The sequence below is a fragment of the Coregonus lavaretus genome (assembly GCF_964263955.1).
Source record: "Coregonus lavaretus genome assembly, chromosome: 25".
Lineage (NCBI taxonomy): Eukaryota > Metazoa > Chordata > Actinopteri > Salmoniformes > Salmonidae > Coregonus > Coregonus lavaretus.
Window position 1 is genome coordinate 32,714,207 of NC_140012.1, and position 23,322 is coordinate 32,737,528.

Sequence of the window (23,322 nt, forward strand, 5' to 3'; positions counted from 1 at the left end):
TAGCCAGGGGCACGCTCCAACACTCAGACATCATTTACAAACAAAGCATGTGTTTAGTGAATCCGCCAGATCAGAGGCAGTAGGGATGACCAGGGATGTTCTCTTGATAAGTGTGTGAATTAGACCATTTTCTTATCCTGCTAAGCATTCAAAATGTAACGAGTACTTTTGGATGTCAGGGAAAATGTATGGAGCAAGAAGTACATTATTTTCTTTAGGAATGTAGTGAAGTAAAAGTAAAAGTTGTCAAAAACATAAATAGTACAGTAAAGTACAGATACCCTAAAAAAAACTACTTAAGTAGTACTTTCAAGTATTTTTATTTAAGTACTTTACAACACAGTATATACTGTGTGTGTGTATACAGGTCTGACCTGAACTGTTTCACAATGTAAAGATATAATCACTACGTTAATGATTCATGTAAGCTGATAAACAACTGCAGTCTTATACCTCAGGTGTAAACTGAGAGTATGGCAGCTTAACCATCCTTGGTCCTTGGTACTGTTAATGCACGACTGTGGTCTATTTTGGCAACTTATTCAAGTAGAAACTCACGGTTGCTGTCCGCCATATTGTCATTGTTATGTAGACACATTGTCCTGTGCTTGTATCCTGCCTAGTCAACGTTGATATGTTTCTAGTAAGTGGAATTGATAGATTGTTCTATCGATTGATTGGTTGGTTGATTGATCTGGTCCTACAGGCTGCGTGATGACATGACGGTGTGTGTGGCAGACTTCGGCTTGTCTAAGAAGATCTACAGTGGTGATTACTACAGACAGGGCAGGATAGCCAAGATGCCTGTGAAATGGATTGCAGTGGAAAGCCTGGCGGACAGAGTCTTCACTGTAAAGAGTGATGTGGTATGGAGGTCCACACACACACACACACACACACACAATGATGTTGTAAGGAAGGTCTGAGATCGAGCTCCCATCAGCTAGTTTCATTTCTTTCAATCCTTTACTGATGGTGGGAATACATGTGAATGTGTCAGAGAGAAAGGAAAAGTACTGTTATTCTAGTAACACTAGTTCCCTTTCTGAAACATTAAACAGTCAGTCAAATTATAGACTGATCATTTCTTTGTCAGTGGGCAAACGTACAAAATCAGCAGGGGATCAAATACTTTTTTAGCATGTACAGTGGGGGAAAAAAGTATTTAGTCAGCCACCAATTGTGCAAGTTCTCCCACTTAAAAAGATGAGAGAGGCCTGTAATTTTCATCATAGGTACACGTCAACTATGACAGACAAAATAAGAAAAAAAAATCCAGAAAATCACATTGTAGGATTTTTTATGAATTTATTTGCAAATTATGGTGGAAAATAAGTATTTGGTCAATAACAAAAGTTTCTCAATACTTTGTTATATACCCTTTGTTGGCAATGACACAGGTCAAACGTTTTCTGTAAGTCTTCACAAGGTTTTCACACACTATTTTGGGCCATTCCTCCATGCAGATCTCCTCTAGAGCAGTGATGTTTTGGGGCTGTCGCTGGGCAACACGGACTTTCAACTCCCTCAAAGATTTTCTATGGGGTTGAGATCTGGAGACTGGCTAGGCCACTCCAGGACCTTGAAATGCTTCTTACGAAGCCACTCCTTCGTTGCCCGGGCAGTGTGTTTGGGATCATTGTCATGCTGAAAGACCCAGCCACGTTTCATCTTCAATGCCCTTGCTGATGAAAGGAGGTTTTCACTCAAAATCTCACGATACATGGCCCCATTCATTCTTTCCTTTACACGGATCAGTCGTCCTGGTCCCTTTGCAGAAAAACAGCCCCAAAGCATGATGTTTCCACCCCCATGCTTCACAGTAGGTATGGTGTTCTTTGGATGCAACTCAGCATTCTTTGTCCTCCAAACACGACGAGTTGAGTTTTTACCAAAAAGTTCTATTTTGGTTTCATCTGACCATATGACATTCTCCCAATCCTCTTCTGGATCATCCAAATGCACTCTAGCAAACTTCAGACGGGCCTGGACATGTACTGGCTTAAGCAGGGGGACACGTCTGGAACTGCAGGATTTGAGTCCCTGGCGGCGTAGTGTGTTACTGATGGTAGGCTTTGTTACTTTGGTCCCAGCTCTCTGCAGGTCATTCACTAGGTCCCCCTGTGTGGTTCTGGGATTTTTGCTCACCGTTCTTGTGATAATTTTGACCCCACGGGGTGAGATCTTGCGTGGAGCCCCAGATCGAGGGAGATTATCAGTGGACTTGTATGTCTTCCATTTCCTAATAATTGCTCCCACAGTTGATTTCTTCAAACCAAGCTGCTCACCTATTGCAGATTCAGTCTTCCCAGCCTGGTGCAGGTCTACAATTTTGTTTCTGGTGTCCTTTGACAGCTCTTTGGTCTTGGCCATAGTGGAGTTTGGAGTGTGACTGTTTGAGGTTGTGGACAGGTGTCTTTTATACTGATAACAAGTTCAAACAGGTGCTATTAATACAGGTAATGAGTGGAGGACAGAGGAGCCTCTTAAAGAAGAAGTTAAAGGTCTGTGAGAGCCAGAAATCTTGCTTGTTTGTAGGTGACCAAATACTTATTTTCCACCATAATTTGCAAATAAATTCATTAAAAATCCTACAGTGTGAATTTCTGGATTTTTTTTTCTTAATTTGTCTGTCATAGTTGACGTGTACCTATGATGAAAATTACAGGCCTCTCTCATCTTTTTAAGTGGGAGAACTTGCACAATTGGTGGCTGACTAAATACTTTTTTTCCCCACTGTATATAGCCTCGTTATTGTTATTTTATTGTGTTATTGTATTAATTTACTATTTTATTTTTATCTATTTGCTACTTTTCTTACTTTTTAACTGCATTGTTGGGAAAGGGCTCGTAAGTAAGCATTTCACAGTAAAGTCTTCACTTGTTGTATTCGGCGCATGTGACAAATACAATTGGTGGGAATAAATGTGAATGTATCAGATAGAAAGGAAAAGTACTGTTATTCTAGTAACACTACTTCCCTTTCTGAAACATTAAACAGTCAGCCCGTGAAGTTCAGGCCACAGCTCACAGCATTGGAAAAGTCCTTGGGTAGGTTAACAGATTTCTCATCAAAGAGCCGTGTGACTGCTGAACAGTTAAACGGCTATCCGGACTTTCTGCTTTTCACCCCCTACCTACATCACATTCAATCAATCACCTAACCAAACCTACATGTACATATTACATCAATCAATCAACCTAACTACCTCGTACCCCAGTACACTGACTCAGTACTCCTTGTACAGTGAGGGAAAAAAGTATTTGATCCCCTGCTGATTTTGTATGTTTGCCCACTGACAAAGAAATGATCAGTCTATAATTTTAATGGTAGGTTTATTTGAACAGTGAGAGACAGAATAACAACAAAAACATTCAGAAAAACGCAGGTCAAAAATGTTATAAATTGATTTGCATTTTAATGAGGGAAATAAGTATTTGACCCCTCTGCAAAACATGACTTAGTACTTGGTGGCAAAACCCTTGTTGGCAATCACAGAGGTCAGACGTTTCTTGTAGTTGGCCACCAGGTTTGCACAAATCTCAGGAGTGATTTTGTCCCACTCCTCTTTGCAGATCTTCTCCAAGTCATTAAGGTTTCGAGGCTGACGTTTGGCAACTCAAACCTTCAGCTCCCTCCACAGATGGGATTAAGGTCTGGAGACTGGCTAGGCCACTCCAGGACCTTAATGTGCTTCTTCTTGAGCCACTCCTTTGTTGCCTTGGCTGTGTGTTTTGGGTCATTGTCATGCTGGAATACCCATCCACGACCCATTTTCAATGCCCTGGCTGAGGGAAGGAGGTTCTCACCAAAGATTTGACGGTACATGGCCCCGTCCATCGTCCCTTTGATGCGGTGAAGTTGTCCTGTCCCCTTAGCAGAAAAACACCCCCAAAGCATAATGTTTCCACCTCCATGTTTGACGGTGGGGATGGTGTTCTTGGGGTCATAGGCAGCATTCCTCCTCCTCCAAACACGGCGAGTTGAGTTGATGCCAATTTAAGCTCAATTTAGGTCTCATCTGACCACAACACTTTCACCCAGTTCTCCTCTGAATCATTCAGATGTTCATTGGCAAACTTCAGACGGGCATGTATATGTGCTTTCTTGAGCAGGGGGACCTTGCGGGCGCTGCAGGATTTCAGTCCTTCACGGCATAGTGTGTTAACAATTGTTTTCTTGGTGACTATGGTCCCAGCTGCCTTGAGATCATTGACAAGATCCTCCCGTGTAGTTCTGGGCTGATTCCTCACCGTTCTCATGATCATTGCAACTCCACGAGGTGAGATCTTGCATGGAGCCCCAGGCCGAGGGAGATTGACAGTTCTTTTGTGTTTCTTCCATTTGCGAATAATCGCACCAACTGTTGTCACCTTCTCACCAAGCTGCTTGGCGATGGTCTTGTAGCCCATTCCAGCCTTGTGTAGGTCTACAATCTTGTCCCTGACATCCTTGGAGAGCTCTTTGGTCTTGGCCATGGTGGAGAGTTTGGAATCTGATTGATAGATTGCTTCTGTGGACAGGTGTCTTTTATACAGGTAACAAGCTGAGATTAGGAGCACTCCCTTTAAGAGTGTGCTCCTAATCTCAGCTCGTTACCTGTATAAAAGACACCTGGGAGCCAGAAATCTTTCTGATTGAGAGGGGGTCAAATACTTATTTCCCTCATTAAAATGCAAATCAATTTATAACATTTTTGACATGCGTTTTTCTGGATTTTTCTGTTGTTATTCTGTCTCTCACTGTTCAAATAAACCTACCATAAAAATTATAGACTGATCATTTCTTTGTCAGTGGGCAAACGTACAAAATCAGCAGGGGATCAAATACTTTTTAAGCATGTATATAGCCTCGTTATTGTTATTTTATTGTGTTATTGTATTAATTTACTATTTAATTTTTATCTATTTGCTACTTTTCTTACTTTTTAACTGCATTGTTGGGAAAGGGCTCGTAAGTAAGCATTTCACAGTAAAGTCTTCACGTGTTGTATTCGGCGCATGTGACAAATACAATTGGTGGGAATAAATGTGAATGTATCAGATAGAAAGGAAAAGTACTGTTATTCTGGTAACACTACTTCCCTTTCTGAAACATTAAACAGTCAGCACGTGAAGTTCAGCTCACAGCATTGGAAAAGTCCTTGGGTAGGTTAACAGAGTTCTCAACAAAGAGCTGTGTGACTGCTGAACAGTTAAACGGCTATCCGGACTTTCTGTTTTTCACCCTCTACCTACATGTACATAGTACTTCAATCAATCAACCCAACTACCTCGTACTCCAGTATACTGACTCAGTACTCCTTGTATATAGCATGTAAACGCAGCAAAAAAAGAAACGTCCTCTCACTGTCAACTGCGTTTATTTTCAGCAAACTTAACATGTGTAAATATTTGTATGAACATAAGATTCAACAACTGAGACATAAACTGAACAAGTTCCACAGACATCTGACTAACAGAAATTGAATAATGTGTCCCTGAACAAAGGGGGGGTCAAAATCAAAAGTAACAGTCAGTATCTGGTGTGGCCACCAGCTGCATGAAGTACTGCAGCACATCTCCTCATGGACTGCACCAGATTTGCCAGTTCTTGCTGTGAGATGTTACCCCACTCTTCCACCAAGGCACCTGCAAGTTCCCAGAAATTTCTGGGGGGAATGGCCCTAGCCCTCACCCTCCGATCCAACAGGTCCCAGACGTGCTCAATGGGATTGAGATCCGGGCTCTTCGCTGGCCATGACAGAACACTGACATTCCTCTCTTGCAGGAAATCACGCACAGAACAAGCAGTATGGCTGGTGGCATTGTCATGGATGAGCCTGCAGGAAGAGTACCACATGAGGGAGGAGGATGTCTTCCCTGTAACGCACAGCATTGAGATTGCCTGCAATGACAACAAGCTCAGTCCGATGATGCTGTGACACACCGCCCCAGACCATGACGGACCCTCCACCTCCAAATCGATCTCGCTCCAGAGTACAGGCCTCGGTGTAACGCCCATTCCTTCAACGATAAACGCGAATCCGACCATCACCCCTGGTGAGACAAAACCGCGACTCGTCAGTGAAGAGCACTTTTTGCCAGTCCTGTATGGTCCAGTGACAGTGGGTTTGTGCCCATAGGCGATGTTGTTGCCGGTGATGTCTGGTGAGGACCTGCCTTACAACAGGCCTACAAGCCCTCAGTCCAGCCTCTCTCAGCCTATTGCGGACAGTCTGAGCACAGATGGAGGGATTGTGCGTTCCTGGTGTAACTCGGGCAGTTGTTGTTGCCATCCTGTACCTGTCCCGCAGGTGTGATGTTCGGATGTACCGATCCTGTGCAGGTGTTGTTACACGTGGTCTGAAACTGTGAGGACGATCAGCTGTCCGTCCTGTCTCCCTGTAGCGCTGTCTTAGGCATCTCACAGTACGGACATTGCAATTTATTGCCCTGGCCACATCTGCAGTCCTCATGCCTCCTTGCAGCATGCCTAAGGCACGTTCACGCAGATGAGCAGGGACCCTGGGCATCTTTCTTTTGGTGTTTTTCAGAGTCAGTAGAAAGGCCTCTTTAGTGTCCTAAGTTTTCATAACTGTGACCTTAATTGCCTACCGTCTGTAAGCTGTTAGTGTCTTAACGTTAATGTATTAATTTACTTTGATTTGTATCTATTTGTTAATTTTCGTACTTTTTAACTGCATTGTTGGGAAAGGGCTCGTAAGTAAGCATTTCACAGTAAAGTCTACACTTGTTGTATTCGGCGCATGTGACAAATACAATTGGATTTGAATAGACTGCAAATGTGATACATGAAATCACAAATTAAAACACATTTACAGTTCTCTGCTCACGTTATGTAGATGCATCTAACATGGTATTTCTAGTGGGGGCTAGCATAACCTAACAATTTTAACATTTACGTTAACAGTCTATCACAAGAGAGAAACTACAGCTAACATAATCGTGTGCTGTGTTTCTTCTTGCAGTGGGCATTTGGTGTGACCATGTGGGAGATAGCGACACGGGGCATGACGCCGTACCCTGGCATCCAGAACCATGAGATTTATGACTACCTACTTTTGGGCCACAGGCTGAAGCAGCCAAAAGACTGCCTAGATGAACTGTGAGTGTTTTTCTTCTCTCTACATGGCTGTCTTTCGGATTGGGTTTTAGTGGATAGGAACATTTAGCCTGATCCAAGACCTGTTTGTGCTATATTTCCAACTCCTAAGGTCATTGTCAATGAATGGACATATTAACTATACAGATCTGGGACCAGCTTAAGGAACATTATGTTACAGCCAGGACAATATAGATAAACTGAAGAAGAAGTAATGTCTGCAACTCTGTAACGCTCCCCAGTGGTTTGTTAAGACGCAAAACAGACAACATTTGAATGATTATTTTTACTTCTCCTGTCCACCAGGTACGAGATCATGTACAGCTGTTGGCGTGCTGACCCCCTGGACCGCCCCGTCTTCACTCAGGTGAGAGAACTCCCGGCAAAGCTGCTCTAGACAAAGTCTATGTCCCAAATGGCACTCTATTCAATTTATAGTGCACTACTTTTTACCAGGGCCCATAGGGCTCTGGTCAAAAGTAGTGCACTATATAGGAAATAATATGCTGCCATTTGGGATGCAGCCATAGACATAGACACCCTGGTCAAAAGTAGTGCACTACACTATTAGAAAAAAAGGTGCAATCAAGAACCTAAAACGGTTCTTCGGCTGTCCTCATAGAAGAACCCTTTGAAGAACCCTTTTTGGTTTCAGGTAGAACCCTTTTGGTTCTAGGTAGAACCCTTTCCACAGAGGGTTGTACATGGAACCTGAAATGGTTCTACCTGGAACCAAAAAGGGTTATCCTATGGGGACAGCTGAAGAGTGAATATAACGAATAAGGTGAAATTTGGTACGCAGACATAGACTGCGTAAAGATGAATCTTCTAATCTTCCCTTAGGTAGGAGAACAGTTGGAGAAGCTGACAGAGAAACTTCCGGAGGCTTCTACCAGCAAAGAGGACATCATCTACATCAACACCAGTTTCCCTGAGGAGGATCAGGCCTGTGCTTGTGCAGACCCCGACCTGGATTTGCCGCTTTATAGCTCCTCCCCTTCCTGCAGTCATAGCAACCAATTCAGCCCCTCCCCTTCCTGTAGTCATCTGTTCAGCTCTTCTCCGTCCTGCAGTAACAGTCGCCAGAGACGAGACAACCGAGATCTGTTGACAGCAGTCATCCACGAGAGTATGGAGGAAAAGGAGGAGGAAGATGATCGTTACGTTATTGTCATCTCTAATGCCAATAGGAGCGGGGACCCCGCTGTCACCATGACAGCAGCAGCGGCAACAGCAGCAGCTGTGGACAGTGACACTCCCCTGTTGGCTAGGGAGGGCTTGGGTGGAGTTGTGGGGGGAGCTACTCGTGACTCAGTGGGTGATGTCACTGGGATGGAACAGCACACGAGTGACACAACGCTGTTGCTCTGATGGGCATGGAACATTGGGACTAGAAATCCAGTAATTTGAAATCAGACAAAGAAAAGAAAAGCTCTCTCCCAGGGGTCATGTCTGATGATAATACACATCCTTCTTGTCTGCACTCTGGACTTTTGAGGACATAATATAGGTATTGTAATGACCCTGCCATTGATAAGCACGATGACCACTCAACCAAGGGAGCTAGCTTTCTTGGAGCAGCGGTAACGTTTCTGGATCTGGACCCTATGATACTGGGTGCAAATCACGCCTCGCAATCTCGTGCTACTCCCTCATTTTGTTACAGTTTGAACGTATGTTACCGTGTGGATCATGAGCACATAGGCCTTCTGCTTAGTGCAGCATGTGTAGTCTCACGTTGCAACACTTCCAAATAGTTTCACCAAGGATTTGCCCAGTGTCTATAGAAATATAATCCCTATTTCTATGATTCTGTCTTGTGTGGTTCTGTCCAGTTTCCATAGAAATAGAATCCCTATTTCTATGATTCTGTATTATGTGGTTCTGTCCAATTTCCATAGAAATAGAATCCCTATTTCTATGATTCTGTCTTGTGGCATTATTAAAATAGTGTTATTACCTTGTCTATTCCCGAATGCTTTGCATTGAAATAATTGTGACCAGTTTTCCAGTGGATGTTTATACCTCAAATGGTTACCACTAGCTATCAGTGTTAATGCAAGAGATGTACATAAGATATGCTTAATTTGCACATCTCTCTTATAGTATATTTCCAATAAAATAAGCTCTGCTCAAAAATGAAGTCAGTGTATCCCTAGCAGATATTGAAAGCTGTGAACAAGGCACAATTACGGCCAACCACTGTTGTAAGTCAGTAGTACACTCCCATTACAATCAGAGGCCATCTAAACATTTGCATTTAAACTGTATGTAATTTTAACAATTCCTTTTATATATTGAAGTATTTATGAAGTGGCAATGTGTATATGAACTTTACATTATATGTGTATATAGAGTATTGTGTACATATGATGTCGATAAACAAAACAGTTATTTTGAATCTCAGAGGACCTTGTATACAGCCTTGAAGTACTCCACCAAGCTTAGACAGTGGACCCTGGAATGTCCACAATATCTAATAGTTTATATTGCAGATTTTAAGTTAAACTTTTGTTAAATATAAATATAGTCAATGTTGATATTGACTTAATTGTTAAAGAGATTTGCATGTTTTTTTTCATGATGCAATAAACGATTGCAAATAAATATAAAATGCAATTTTTTATCCATCTGACCCTGAAAATAATTCCATCCTGGAATGAATAAGATGCACGCGAACACACACACACACAGTTTTGTTTTACTGTCCTTGTGGGAACCAAAACATTTATTCCCTTTCAATATCCTATTTTCCCTAACCTTTAACCTTAAATCTAACCCTAACCCTAATTATAAACCTAATCCCTAAGCCTAAAATTGAATTATTTCCTTGTGGGGACTGACGAAATGTCCCCACCAAATGTTCCATGTTTTACTATCCTTGTGAGGACTTCTGGTGCATACAAGGATAGTTAAACAAAAACACACACACACAGAACATGATGATGATCAGAGAAAGGGAAATAACCGATTTCAAGTTGCTATTGTTTTTAATCAAGAATATATATGGTCACTGGCACTAGCTAGCGTCACACCGCCAACATTTTCTTCGATAGGAGGTGATTCGAGGAGAGTGATCCCCCCCACCCCTCTTTGTGGTTACAGCAGCAGTGTTGTTGAAGTCGGGAGTCGGGTCAAAGCTAGCAGGGGGAGCAAGCACGTACACGAACAGAGTGCGTAAAACAACCTGATCTGCTAGGCCTGTTGTGAGTGCTGATTGTACGGAGATTGTGACAGCTGGTTAAATGGCGTCCCTAGACAAGGCAATAACTAGATGTATGTCAGGAGAAGTGCAGTACTATCATAAGGAGAGTTATACTTGGAATACGGAGGAGGAATGGAAGGAAAAAGAGAGGCAGAGGAGGTCTAAGAGAGAGAGGGAGGAAGAGGGTGAGCTTGAGTCAGTTAAAAAGGGCGGGAAAAAGGGAGATGGTTTGTTAAAGAAGAATGGTAGAAAGTGTAAGCAGAGTGAGTTGAAGACCGGAGGAGAAATGGAAGTGAATGAGGGTGAAGTATCGGAGGTGGTAGGTGTGGTGAAGTTCTCGGAGCCCGAGGTTTGCACCGAGGGTCAGGATAAAGATGAGTCTGTGACAGTAGGAAAAAGTGGACCCTTGCCTTTTGGCTGATCCATTTGTGATTTCAGGGTGGGTGAAAGCAGATTTGGGTGCTGTGGAATCAGTAAGGGTAAGCAGAAGTGGTCTTGTGATAATTGTTTGTCTTTCTGCTGGTCAGAGGGCGCAGGCGCTCCGTGTTAAACGAATGTGGGCAAGATATGTGAATTGTTTTGCTCTCAAGAAAAGGGTGCCATTGAAAGGCGTGATTACTGGGGTAGCGGTAAATGTGAAAGCTGACCAACTGAAGGGGAAGATTCCCGGTGTTTGTGATGCTCGTCGTTTGGTGCGACGCAGACAGGGGGGCATGAGTGGAGAAACAGAAGAGTCATTGTCTGTTCTTTTGAGTTTTGATGTTGAGTCTTTGACCGACAAAGTGATGTTAGGATATATAAGTTATCCGGTACGAGCTTTTGTGCCGAATACATTACATTGTTACAGGTGTCAAGCTCATGGGCATTGTGGCAGAAGTGTGTAGGAGAGAGGTTCCTAGGTGTGAGAAGTGTGCAGAAGGGCATGAGACAAAGGAATGTGTAGCATTGGGGAAAGTAGTGGTACGTGTTAATTGTAGGGGTGCCAATGGGGCTGGGGATCCGAAATGTCCGGTGCGAGAGAGGCAGGTTGAGGTTTCCAGGGTTAGAGTAGTGCAGAAGTTGTCATATGCTGAGGCAGTGAAGAAAGTAGAGGGAGATGGGTCAAGGGGGAGGGATCCTGAGAGGAATGGTGTGAGTAGTAGATCTGTACCAGTACAGAGGATAAACCAACAAGTGATATATGTTTCAGTAAGATTGGTTTTTTGGCATTTATAGCAATTGTTAACAACTGTACTGCAGGGATGGAACGTAAGTCGCAGAACATAGAGGTTGTGGTGGCAGCTGCAGAGAGGTATTTGGGTGTGCGAGACTTGACATCAGAAGAGTTACAGGGTGTGTTAGGTGGTGTCCCATTCCTTCAGGCTGTTGGCCTGAAGTAGTAATGAATACATTTAAATAGTGGAGTATGGTTAGTATTATTATAATTTTTTGTGAGTGTTAGATGGTAGGGTATATATTGTATTTTTTTTTTTTTAAGCAAAGTATAAGGGAGTTATACTCCAGTCTAGTAGGTGGCGATAATGCAACATTTATTTGATGCCAACTGCTGTTAAACCTCATCAAAGAAGAAGCTTTACATGGGGGGTGTTTCATCCTGCGAAAGGGATTTTACAGGCATGCTGGGAACATGAGCGAAGACAGAACACGAGCTTTGGGTGGGTGGGTAATACCCAGGCGAAGGAGATGGGACTGTATGGAAGGGAGTTTAGTCCAACGGTAGTTATTCCTGTAAATCCACCATGGCTACTCCTGCCTCCAGTAGTTGATCTAGAAGTGTTGGAGAGACTACAGAAAGATAGGGAGGGTGTTGATCCATCTGATTTCTTTAAGAGACGTCTGGAAACTGTGTATCAGGATTTTGTGGCCATTTACACAGATGGTTCAAAAGATCCAAGGACAGGACGTACTGGTCAGCATTTGTAGTGCGTGAATGTGGGGTGGAAGTCAAGAAACGTATTACAGATCATCTGGCTGTATAAACGGCGGTGCTGATGGCCATACTGTTGGCCTTGCAGTGGGTGGAGGAAGTCAAACAAGACAGAGTAGTTATTTGCGCTGATTCATGTGCAGTGTTAATGAGTCTCCAGTCCTTTAGCTCACGTAGCAGACAAGACCTGCTTTATGAGGTGCTACAAACCCATGGCAGGATTAAACAGATGGGTATACAGATAAGATTTACTTAGTTTAAAGAGTATATTGAGTAGAACGTCATTAGATATAGTGTCAAATATTTTTTTATATTTTTTAAGAGCAACGGGGCTGGCAGGTAGGATTTAGTTTCTCCCTGTCTCTGGCCCACACTCCAGTACAGTAGGTGACGATAATGCACCATAACGTTGGATGCCAAACGCCGATAAACCCCACTGAAGAAGAAGAAGGAGAAGCTTTACATGGTGTATGGTTCCACCCGATACAGAACCAATCAGTAGATATAATCGAGAAGAATCATCAGAAATCACTCGATGAATCAGACAGTGGGGCGCTGCCTGACCGACTAGTTGGTCAGAAGGGTCAAATCAACGTTTCATATCGTAGTTTGCGAGTAGGCAAAAAGCATCAACCACGGCTGTTATTACACCCCGTATATGTTGGTGGCGGTAATGACCATTTTTATTGTGCTGTAACTAAAACTAGAAGAAGATCTTCTGACGTCTTTTCCCTTCGTCAAAGGTACTTAATCGTATTATTTTTTTTACTGTGATTTCAAAAGCTAATGTAATGGATTTTAAAAAGTGTTTTTACCCCGGGATAGCCCGCTAATATGACCCATAGTAGGGAAGAACATGTATTGAGTGCAATTCGATTTGAATATATAATCCATTTAAAAGGATTTGCAATTTTGCATTAGCAGTCTTTTCGGCTTAAATTTCCCGGGAACCATGGCATGGTGTCATTTCCTGTTTTCGGTGCTAGGCTGCGTGTCCTGTCTCTGTCTTAAATATCAATATTATTCCCGAAGTGTGCAATAGTACACTTTCTCCCATGGATTTAAACTATCTAGCCAATGCTTACACCATTCATATAACCAGGAACCAATATCCAAAGTGGGTACATAGAAAGACTCATTTCAAATGATATGCCTGCATTTAAAATGCAAATTAGGGGGTACTTTGGAGGCACTATGGGCAGAGCAAGATCTGATTGGGCCTACAATGACCAAAAAAGGTTGAGAACCACTGGACTAGGCAAGTATTAGATTGTACATTAGAACAATTCCAACAATAATCATCCATTAGCCAAGATGCCCAAAATATTCCTGACCCATGCTTGTTGAAGCCCAAATGTGTCATCACCTGTCTGTAGGCATTTCAGACTACTTAATGTCCATGCGAAGCACAACTTCCTACCCATAACTGTCTTTAGATTCCCTATAAGAAAATAATTTAGAGAAAGCAAAGTAACTCCACTAGTCATGCATTATGATACAGTAGATAATTATGTGTCCTATGTATCAGATCATATTATATCTTCATTTAGAATAAATAATAATAAACGTTTTTCTTTACAGATACCATCCTGCCATCAACTTGGATCGGTGAGAAAGTTTCTCTGTTCAGTTCTGTTGAACTTAATTTAACCAGGATAGTCCACTCAGTAACAATTGTCACTACTCTGTAGGGAGTACTGGAAGAACAGAGCCGGTTCCCTCTGCAGCAGAAGTTGTGCCCAGCTGCAGTGATGCACCTCCTTCACCAGCTTCGAAAAATGGCAGGCAGCTGATGTTGAGGCCTGGAAGGGGTTGAGGGAGCTACTCCACATGCCTGCAGTGGAACTAGAATGTCCTCCACCCAACGCCATCTGCAGTGTGTGTAGAGTTTTGGAGGAGGCTGAGCTATGGCGCTGTGGGGATTGTGGCTCAGATATATATTTCTGTGCCACCTGTGCTGTGAGAACAAACAAAACTCCCAACATTGTCCACCAGTTGGAGTTATGGAAGGTAATGTATTTTATCTTATGTCAATAAACCAGTCAACTTCTGGCTAAAAAAATGGCTTCCCTGTCAAAAATGTTGATAATGTACATACAGTTCAGTTTCTATAAAAGTTACAGTTCCCTGCAGCAGTAAGGTAAATGTGGCTAAATCTGTCGTGCCAAGCACAGAGTTGATTTGGAGTTTTCTAACAACTTGTGCAATGAAATATCCCCCTGATAGTGTAGTTTCAAATCTGCAGCTACTGTAGTCTGTTCTACAACAACTTTGTGTCTGTCTGTCTGTCTGTCTTAGTCAGTGCAGTTCATCCCATGTGTCCCTGTGGGCCTACGATGGAAGTGGAGGAGACAAGATGACCATGACTGTGAGCTGGAACCTGTCACCCTGATCCACTACAGACTCTGGCCTGCCACCCCCCATCTGCCGCAAACAGCAATTTCAGTGGACCTCCTGCGCCAGTTTGCAGCCCTGCAGCTGGAGTGTGGGGTGTCTTTGAGGGGGATTACCTTTCCATAAATCCAATGTATGCTGGAAGGTAGTTATTGTATTTTAAATTAGAAATCAAACCATACATGTAAGTGTTTTTTACTATGAGGATTATTTTTTAAATATTTTTTTATATCTCCAGACAGTTGAGCTCTACCGGAAGCTCACAAATGAGTAATTTGAGGAGTTCAAACACTGGCAGGTTGAACGAGAGACTGTCAGGAAGTTGGCGCAACTGACCTCTGTTCACAGGTATGTCAATGATAACAATTAAGGAACACCTATAAAGTCTCAGTAAGCTAGGATTCTTATTTGCATTCAGTGTTGTTCATAATTTATAAGGGGAAATATATCCAACCTCAGTTGTCTTTCTTATGCTTTGCAAAAGTATTCGTCCCCCTTGGCGTTTTTTCTATTTTGTTGCATTAAAACCTGTAATTTAAATGGATTTTTATTTGGATTTAATGTAATGGACATACACAAAATAGTCCAAATTGGTGAAGTGAAATAAAAAAAATAACTTGTTAAAAAAAAAATCTTCAAAATAAATAACGGAAAAGTTGTGCGTGCATATGTATTCACCCCCTTTGCTATGAAGCCCCTAAATAAGATCTGGTGCAACCAATTACCTTCAGAAGTCACATAATTAGTTAAATAAAGTCCACCTGTGTGCTATCTAGGTGTCACATGATCTGTCACATGATCTCAGTATATATACAGCTGTTCTGAAAGGCCCCAGAGTCTGCAACACCACTAAGCAAGGGGCACCACCAAGCAAGCGGCACCATGAAGACCAAGGAGCTCTCCAAACAGGTCAGGGACAAAGTTGTGGAGAAGTACAGATCAGGGTTGGGTTATAAAAAAATATCAGAAACTTTGAACATCCCACGGAGCACCATTAAATCCATTACAAAATTGAAAGAATATGGCACCACAACAAACCTGCCAAGAGAGGGCCGCCCACCAAAACTCACGGACCAGGCAAGGAGGGCATTAATCAGAGAGGCAACAAAGAGACCAAAGATAACCCTGAAGGAGCTGCAAAGCACCACAGCGGAGATTGGAGTATCTGTCCATAGGACCACTTTAAGCCGTACACTCCACAGAGCTGGGCTTTACATAAGAGTGACAAGAAAAAGCCATTACTTAAAGAAAAAAATAAGCAAACACATTTGGTGTTCGCCAAAAGGCATGTGGGAGACTCCCCAAACATATGGAAGAAGGTACCCTGGTTAGATGAGACTAAAATTGAGCTTTTTGGCCATCAAGGAAAACGCTATGTCTGGCGCAAACCCAACACCTCTCATCACCCCGAGAACACCATCCCCACAGTGAAGCATGGTGGTGGCAGCATCATGATGTGGGGATGTTTTTCATCAGCAGGGACTGGGAAACTGGTCAGAATTGAAGGAATGATGGATGGCGCTAAATACAGGGAAATTATTGAGGGAAACCTGTTTCGGTCTTCCAGAGATTTGAGACTGGGACGGAGGTTCACCTTCCAGCAGGACAATGACCCTAAGCATACTGCTAAAGCAACACTTGAGTGGTTTAAGGGGAAACATTTAAATGTCTTGGAATGGCCTAGTCAAAGCCCAGACCTCAATCCAATTGAGAATCTGTGGTATGACTTAAAGATTGCTGTACACCAGCGGAACCCATCCAACTTGAAGGAGCTGGAGCAGTTTTGCCTTGAGGAATGGGAAAAAATCCCAGTGGCTAGATCTGCCAAGCTTATAGAGACATACCCCAAGAGACTTGCAGCTGTAATTGCTGCAAAAGGTGGCTCTACAAAGTATTGACTTTGGGGGGGGTGAATAGTTATATACGCTCAAGTTTAAATTGTTTTGATCTTTTTTCTTGTTTGTTTCACAATAAAAACTATTTTGCATCTTCAAAGTGGTAGGCATGTTGTGTAAATCAAATGATACAAACCCCCAGAACATCCATTTTAATTCCAGGTTGTAAGGCTACAAAATAGGAAAAATACCAAGGGGGTGAATACTTTCGCAAGCCACTGTATTCTATCATTGCTTTGCCAAACAGTAGTAATGTTATGCGGCAATACCATTGCAAGCCTCTCAAAAACCCAACCCTTCGTTCAAGTCGTGGGAGGCGGAAACAGGTAAAGTATGGGATTGTGGGTGGCTTTGCTACCAAGGCCACTACGGTTGCCATGAAGGCCTGTCTGGATCCACAACATGCTGGATAACGGGGATCTGGTAAAGCTAGGTGGACCAATCATCTGCTTAGTGGATACTACCGATTACAGATACGTTCACGAAGAAACTACAGCGTAAATTACCTATGTTTCCCAAAGAGCACAAGGGTTTAAGTAATACCCTTGCAAATGTCCATTCTCTGTATACCTAATAATTTTGTATAATTAATTATTTGCATTATTATTTTAAAGGAAAACGGTCATCAAATTATTGCAGCTGATGCCCTATTTGGGCTTCCCAGAAAAAGATTGTCTGGGACCAGCATTGAGGGTCCCAAATATGCTGGGTGGTTCTTTTGTGACCAAGACAAAGTTGACTGCTTTGTAGGAGGAGCATCAGACACACCAACTGAGGTATACTGGATTTTGAAGAATGGGATGTATCTCACAATCAGTTAGTTTCACTAGCCCTCTTGTGTGACTTGTGTGTTTGTGTGTATTAACAACAGCTGGGCTGCTAATGTTGGAGAAGTTTAAAGGTTTGATTGAAATCAGGAGAAGCCATTTAACCTTGGTGATGCGACTCTGCCATTGGACTATTCTGTCCATAATGTTTTTTAAATTGAACAGATTGGATGAAACATGAACTGCTTAGTGAATGTGACTTTTTTCCTATGCTCATGATGCTGACTGTCAGGTAATGAATACTTTATCATTTATTCTGTTAAACACCAATTCTTTGTAGTTGCACAGTTGCCCTAACAATATTAAGAAATAGCTAGTTGTAATTTGTCCTAGTCCCTTAATTAATCATCGTCACCCATTGTAATGCTCATTATGGTTTCTGATTGTACTTTACATTTCAGGTCACTGACGGTACCAGGTATGTGACTGGTAGTGGGCTGACGGAGAACAGATGGAGAGGTTGTGGTCCTACCTTAGAACATTTGGGAAGATCACAAAAGAGATGACACCATCTCATCGTGTTGACACCCTCACCGATGCCCTCCTCTACTACGCAGCCAGGGTCAGGGAGAAGCAAGGTATAAATGTAGAACTGGAAATCAGTTAAGTATTGTGACGACCCATTGTTCAGGATTGTGTTGATATCATTTTTTTAAAGAAAACGCTGATGTATTTTAAACAATCTATGAAATGTATGTTCACCTTCATATGTTATAGCACCAGTAATACAACTCTGTCTGCAGAAGGTCCTGAAGGAGGAAACCGAGGCAAAGGACGAGTTGATGGTGCTACTTAACAGCATTCCAGGTTAGATTCCATGTGTTTTGCTCATAATTTTTGTTAATATGTAATTATCCTTTTCTGCTAATTCAATCAGATGAATTGGAAGCAGGGCTTCAGTAGCTGGAGTCAAGGCTTTCTCCTACAGAGCTCCTCTTTATGGAATGATTTGCTGATGTGAGAGAATCAGACTCAGTCTCAACTTCAAGTCTAGACTGAAGACTTCTCTCTTCTGTCAGTCCTATGATTGAGTGTAGTCTGGCCCATGGGTGGGAAGGTGAACAGAAAGGTTCTAGTCCCCACAACACACCCCACCCATAAACCTTGACTTCCTTAAACCTGAAAGCCATCTGAGCCTAGAATCTTGAAATGTTTGCACCCTCTATAGCCATTATGGTCTTTACCTGACCCTGCTGGTCATCTATGAACATTTGAACGTTTTTTTGTGTGCTCTATCCTGTTCTGATTATCCACCAGTCTGACAAGCATGCACACCATGAACCGCTTGTATTGTGCTTCTGCCTCTGCATTGCTTGCTCTTTGGGGTTTTAGGCTGGGTATCTGTAAAGCACTTTGTGATGCTGTTTTACAACTGCTGATGTAAAAAGGGCTTTATAAAATATATTTGATTGTTTTGATGATGAATTCCTTGCTGTGGTTTCACTGACAATTTGATATTTTAGTAAAATTCCTAATAAGATATTTTTCACTAACTTGTGAGCATTGCACATGTAGAACACAGCACAACTGCCAGTGTGGTTTATTTTGTTCTGCAATAGATTTAATTAGACCCTTGATTATGTTGTAGGCAGCACACAGTCAGACGTGGAAGTTTGGACCCGTCAGATAAAGGAGACCCTCACAGACAAGAGGACATTGTTCCTTACCTGGCAGGAGAGATACGTGGAAACTCTCGCAGAGCAACAGCAAGTCGCGTAAGTAGTTGCTACATCTCTGACCTAAGGTTTTATCCCATCTCTAAACACCCCTTTCTGTCTGGCTTAGCCCTACCAGTCATGACTGCCACGTTCCTATACCCTACTGTGTCCTGGTCCCACAATCTCTTGGATCTCCATAGCTACTCCCTGTTACTTTATACTCTTATCACCACCTCCTGCTGTCACCTGCCCCTTTTCACTACATATCCCAGAAACATCAGTTCCCCCCCTCCCCTGATTAATCTATTCTACATCATAATAATAATAATAATAATATGCCATTTAGCAGACGCTTTTATCCAAAGCGACTTACAGTCATGTGCGCATACATTTTTACGTATGGAGTCTTCTGACCTGCACACCAACACTTCACGCTGCATAATCCACTCCACACTCAAATCTACACTCAAATGGGTTTTGCCTTCGTATCTGGTTAGTTTTATGTTGAGATGCTTTCATACTGTTATATTTTCGCTTATATATTTGTATAATATTTTCTAGGTCTAACATGATGTCCCCGTCAATCACCGATGATAGGAACGCTCAGTTGACTACTCAGCTTGAAAAGTAAATCGCTTTTTTAGGATGTTGTCTCCATCATATTTGTCCCACTGTATTGGGGCTAGTCAATATAGGTTTTAAACCTTTTAACAAATGTTCACATTTCAGCCTGGAGAAAAGGTTGAAGGCCATGGAGAAGAGAAACCGGATTGTACGCTGGTCTCTTCAACACTGTGCAGCAATTTTGGAAAGTCTGCAGACTAAGAAGAGTCACTGTCTGCTGGCCACAATCTATAGGCTTGTCCTGGAGCGCTCTTTCTATTGTGGCCTGGTCAGAAAGTATGTAGGTACAGCAGCCAATTCAGTGTTGTTGAACACTGCATCACACCCTGGCATATCACTGCTGTTGTTATCTCATTCACCCAGGTGCTTTGAACTATATGAAAGATTTCTATCAAACTTCAAGATTTTCATTACCATTTCATAAAATTGTTTTTCAGATGGACAAACCATTGCTGTGCGTCTCCAGAAAAATCAAGCGGACATCGGATAAACAGAATAAACAGCAGAACAACACCTACAATGGAAGGAACAAGTCACCTCAATTCCCGCCAAGACTGGAGTATGTGGTTGTTCTCCAGCAAGACCATCCAGTCTGGTCCCAGGTGTCCAACAGCTTGGGGGACAGTCTGCTCCGGGCAAAGCAGCATGCGGTGATGCTGCATTACATGTGCCTTAGGGCAGCGGAGGAGAGGGACCTTATACAAGCAGACCTACAAAATGGCCTTTTGCATTGCCGGCAAGAGCTGGGGCTTTTTGAAGAGGCCCTTGCTTCTCTTGGGTAGTGTGAGGCCGAGCCAACACGCTTTCACCTGGGTGCCTCTGTGCTGCTCCGAAATAAAATGCAGAACATATTAAAGCTCCAGCAAGCATTTTCAATGTTGGCTGGTGATGGCTCGGTCAGCACAGATGTAGAGGAGGACAGTGAATCGGAGGACAGTGATTCAGAAGATGAAAGTGGTTGAGGAATGAATGTCTGTCTGTGTGTGCGTGTGAGTACTATAGGGACAAACTATACACTGAGTATTCCAAACATTAGGAACACCTTCCTAATATTGAGTTGCACCCCCCCCCTTTGCCCTCAGAACAGCCTCAATTTGTCAGGGCATGGACTCTACAATGTGTCGAAAGCGTTCCACATGGATGCTGACCCATGTTGACTCCAATGCTTCCCACAGTTGTGTCAAGTTGGCTGGATGTCCTTTCGGTGGTGGACCATTCTTGATACACGTGAAACTGTTGAGTGTGAAAAACCCAGCAGCGTTACCGTTCTGAACCCTTCTATTCTCATTGTTTCTACAGATTGTAAATTGAAAATAAACATTTTTGCTAAAATATTATTATATTATTGATCGATTGACTATGACTTTTCAGATCACCCAGTAGTGTGATCTGCAGGGTTAGCTCCAGGTAAATATTATTATATTATTGATCGATTGACTATGACTTTTCAGATCACCCAGTAGTGTGATCTGCAGGGTTAGCTCCAGGTAAATATTGCAATGGCCCATGTTGATTCCAATGCTTCCCACAGTTGTGTGAAGTTGGCTGGATGTCCTTTGGGTGGTGGACCATTCTTGAAACACACAGGAAAATGTTGAGCGTGAAAAACCCAGCAGCGTTGCAGATCTTGACACAAACCGGTGCGCCTGTCACTTACTACCATACCCCTTTCAAAGGCACTTAAATATTTTGTCTTGCCCATTCACCCTCTGAATGGCACACATACACAATCCAAGTCTCAATTGTCTCAAGGCTTAGAAATCCTTCTTTAACATGTCTCCTACCCTTCATCTACACTGATTTAAGTGGATTTAACAAGTTACATCAATAAGGGATCATAGCTTTCACCTGGATTCACCTGGACGGGAGATGACAAGTGCCTGGATTAGGATCTGTGCCGCTTTCTGTGTAAGGTAGGGTCGTACTCTGCGAATGTTGTAGAACATGAACCTGCAGGATCGGGTCACCGCTTTGATGTTAGTGGAGAACGACAGGGTGTTGTCCAGGGTCACGCCAAGGTTCTTTGCACTCTGGGAGGAGGACACAATGGAGTTGTCAACCGTGATGGCGAGATCATGGAGCGGGTAGTCCTTCCCCGGGAGGAAGAGCAGCTCCGTCTTGCCGAGGTTCAGTTTGAGGTGGTGATCCGACACAGTGGCGGCTCCTGAAAAAATTCTCAGGGGGTGCAATTTTTCTGATGATTTAGGTGACCTACACACATTTTAAAAAAGATATGTCCAGCAACAACATGAAGACAGGGGCAGCATATAAGTCAATACCAGAAGCATTTATTGACTGATCTCAAAAGTGTTGGCTTACAAAAGCAAAATAAGTTATCACAGTAAAAATAATCAAGGGTGTTCTTTCACATTCCTCAACACTGCATAAACAATATGCATTTCCATAAAACACCTCATCTAATTGTGCCACAAAGTCTTTGCCTCGCAAAGCTAACTCAAACACTCCACAAAACTTCACACACTGGATTAGCCGGCTGAGGATGTGGCGGTTCTTGCTAACCTCATCGTTGTGGCGGCGGACAGCTAGCCTGTATCCCTCATCCAGTTGAGTGGCAATGTTCACTCTCCCCAAAGCAGACAATCTCAAACAGCTATCCATGTGGGTCTTTGACAGCTCATGTTTCTTAATCTTTTCTGAAAGATGGTGCATGTCCGTTACACCAGTCGCTGTCCAAGCGGTGCTGTCTGCCGTGCCGCCTTCAGGGTGAAAGAGTAAGCAGGGGTAGCAGAAGACTGCATTAGCTACATCGCAGCCTGCTAGCCAGGTTTTTCGTTCGTACCAATTTTTGGAAAATCCTCGGGTGTAGGACTTTCCCCCTTTAGTAGAAACCTGTTGAATTATTAAATTTGGTCTGGGAGGTCCTAATTGTTTCGTTGCCAATTTATCTTGATTTGTTCGCCGACAAAAAGGAACTTCTTTCAAAGAGACAATCGAGTTGCACTGAACGCTAGCCATCTTGACAGTAGTACGTGAATTGATTGACGCTGCTACCCGCTCTTTTCTTAGTTACGTTCATGGTTATGTTACGTATGACGAAAGCGCGTAAGTGCAAGCCCTCTCGGAACCCATAGAGATTGTATTGAAAGCTCAGATATTTGAAAAAAAAGGATTTTACATGAGAGTCTATGAGAGACTTCTGGGGCGATTTTCAACCTGACTGAAATCGCCCCAAAAGGGGCGGGCCATTTGAAGCACGACTTTAGCCTGATTGGACATTTAGTGGCAGATCAGACGTCTAGATTAGAACACTGATAACTACTGTTGCCGTGATATAATTGATTAGAAAAAAAAATCCCTTCCTTTTCCCGTTTGGCAGTGCGTCGCCCATATCGCCCTAATGAACACACCGCCCCTGATCCGACATCCACACTGATATGTCTGCCAGACATGCAGAGATGAGATTCGCCACCTGGTTATCAGAAGGGGGAAAGGAGAAAATGAATTGTGTGTCGTCTGCGTATGATAGGAGAGACCATGTGAGGATATGACAGAGCCAAGTGACTTGGTGTATAGAGAGAATAGGAGAGGGCCTAGAACTGAACCATGGGGGACACCAGTGGTGAGAGCACGTGGTGCGGAGACAGATTCTCGCCACGACACCTGGTAGGAGCGACCTGTCAGGTAGGACGCAATCCAAGAGTGAGCAGCGCCGGAGATGCCCAACTC

The 23,322-nt window shown here is 42.9% G+C and overlaps 1 protein-coding gene across 1 annotated transcript in view; it reads left to right on the forward strand.

Moving 5' to 3' along the window:
* The window catches only part of LOC311100812 (tyrosine-protein kinase Mer-like), a 48,728-nt gene extending 38,999 nt beyond the window's left edge, over positions 1-9,729 (forward strand). The window contains exons 18-21 of the mRNA XM_084141780.1: positions 707-866; positions 6,972-7,108; positions 7,412-7,472; positions 7,949-9,729. Of these exons, the coding sequence (XP_083997906.1) occupies positions 707-866; positions 6,972-7,108; positions 7,412-7,472; positions 7,949-8,476 (886 nt within the window). The 3' untranslated portion in view covers positions 8,477-9,729. The remainder of the gene's footprint in view (positions 1-706; positions 867-6,971; positions 7,109-7,411; positions 7,473-7,948) is intronic.
* Positions 9,730-23,322: the final 13,593 nt, after the last annotated feature.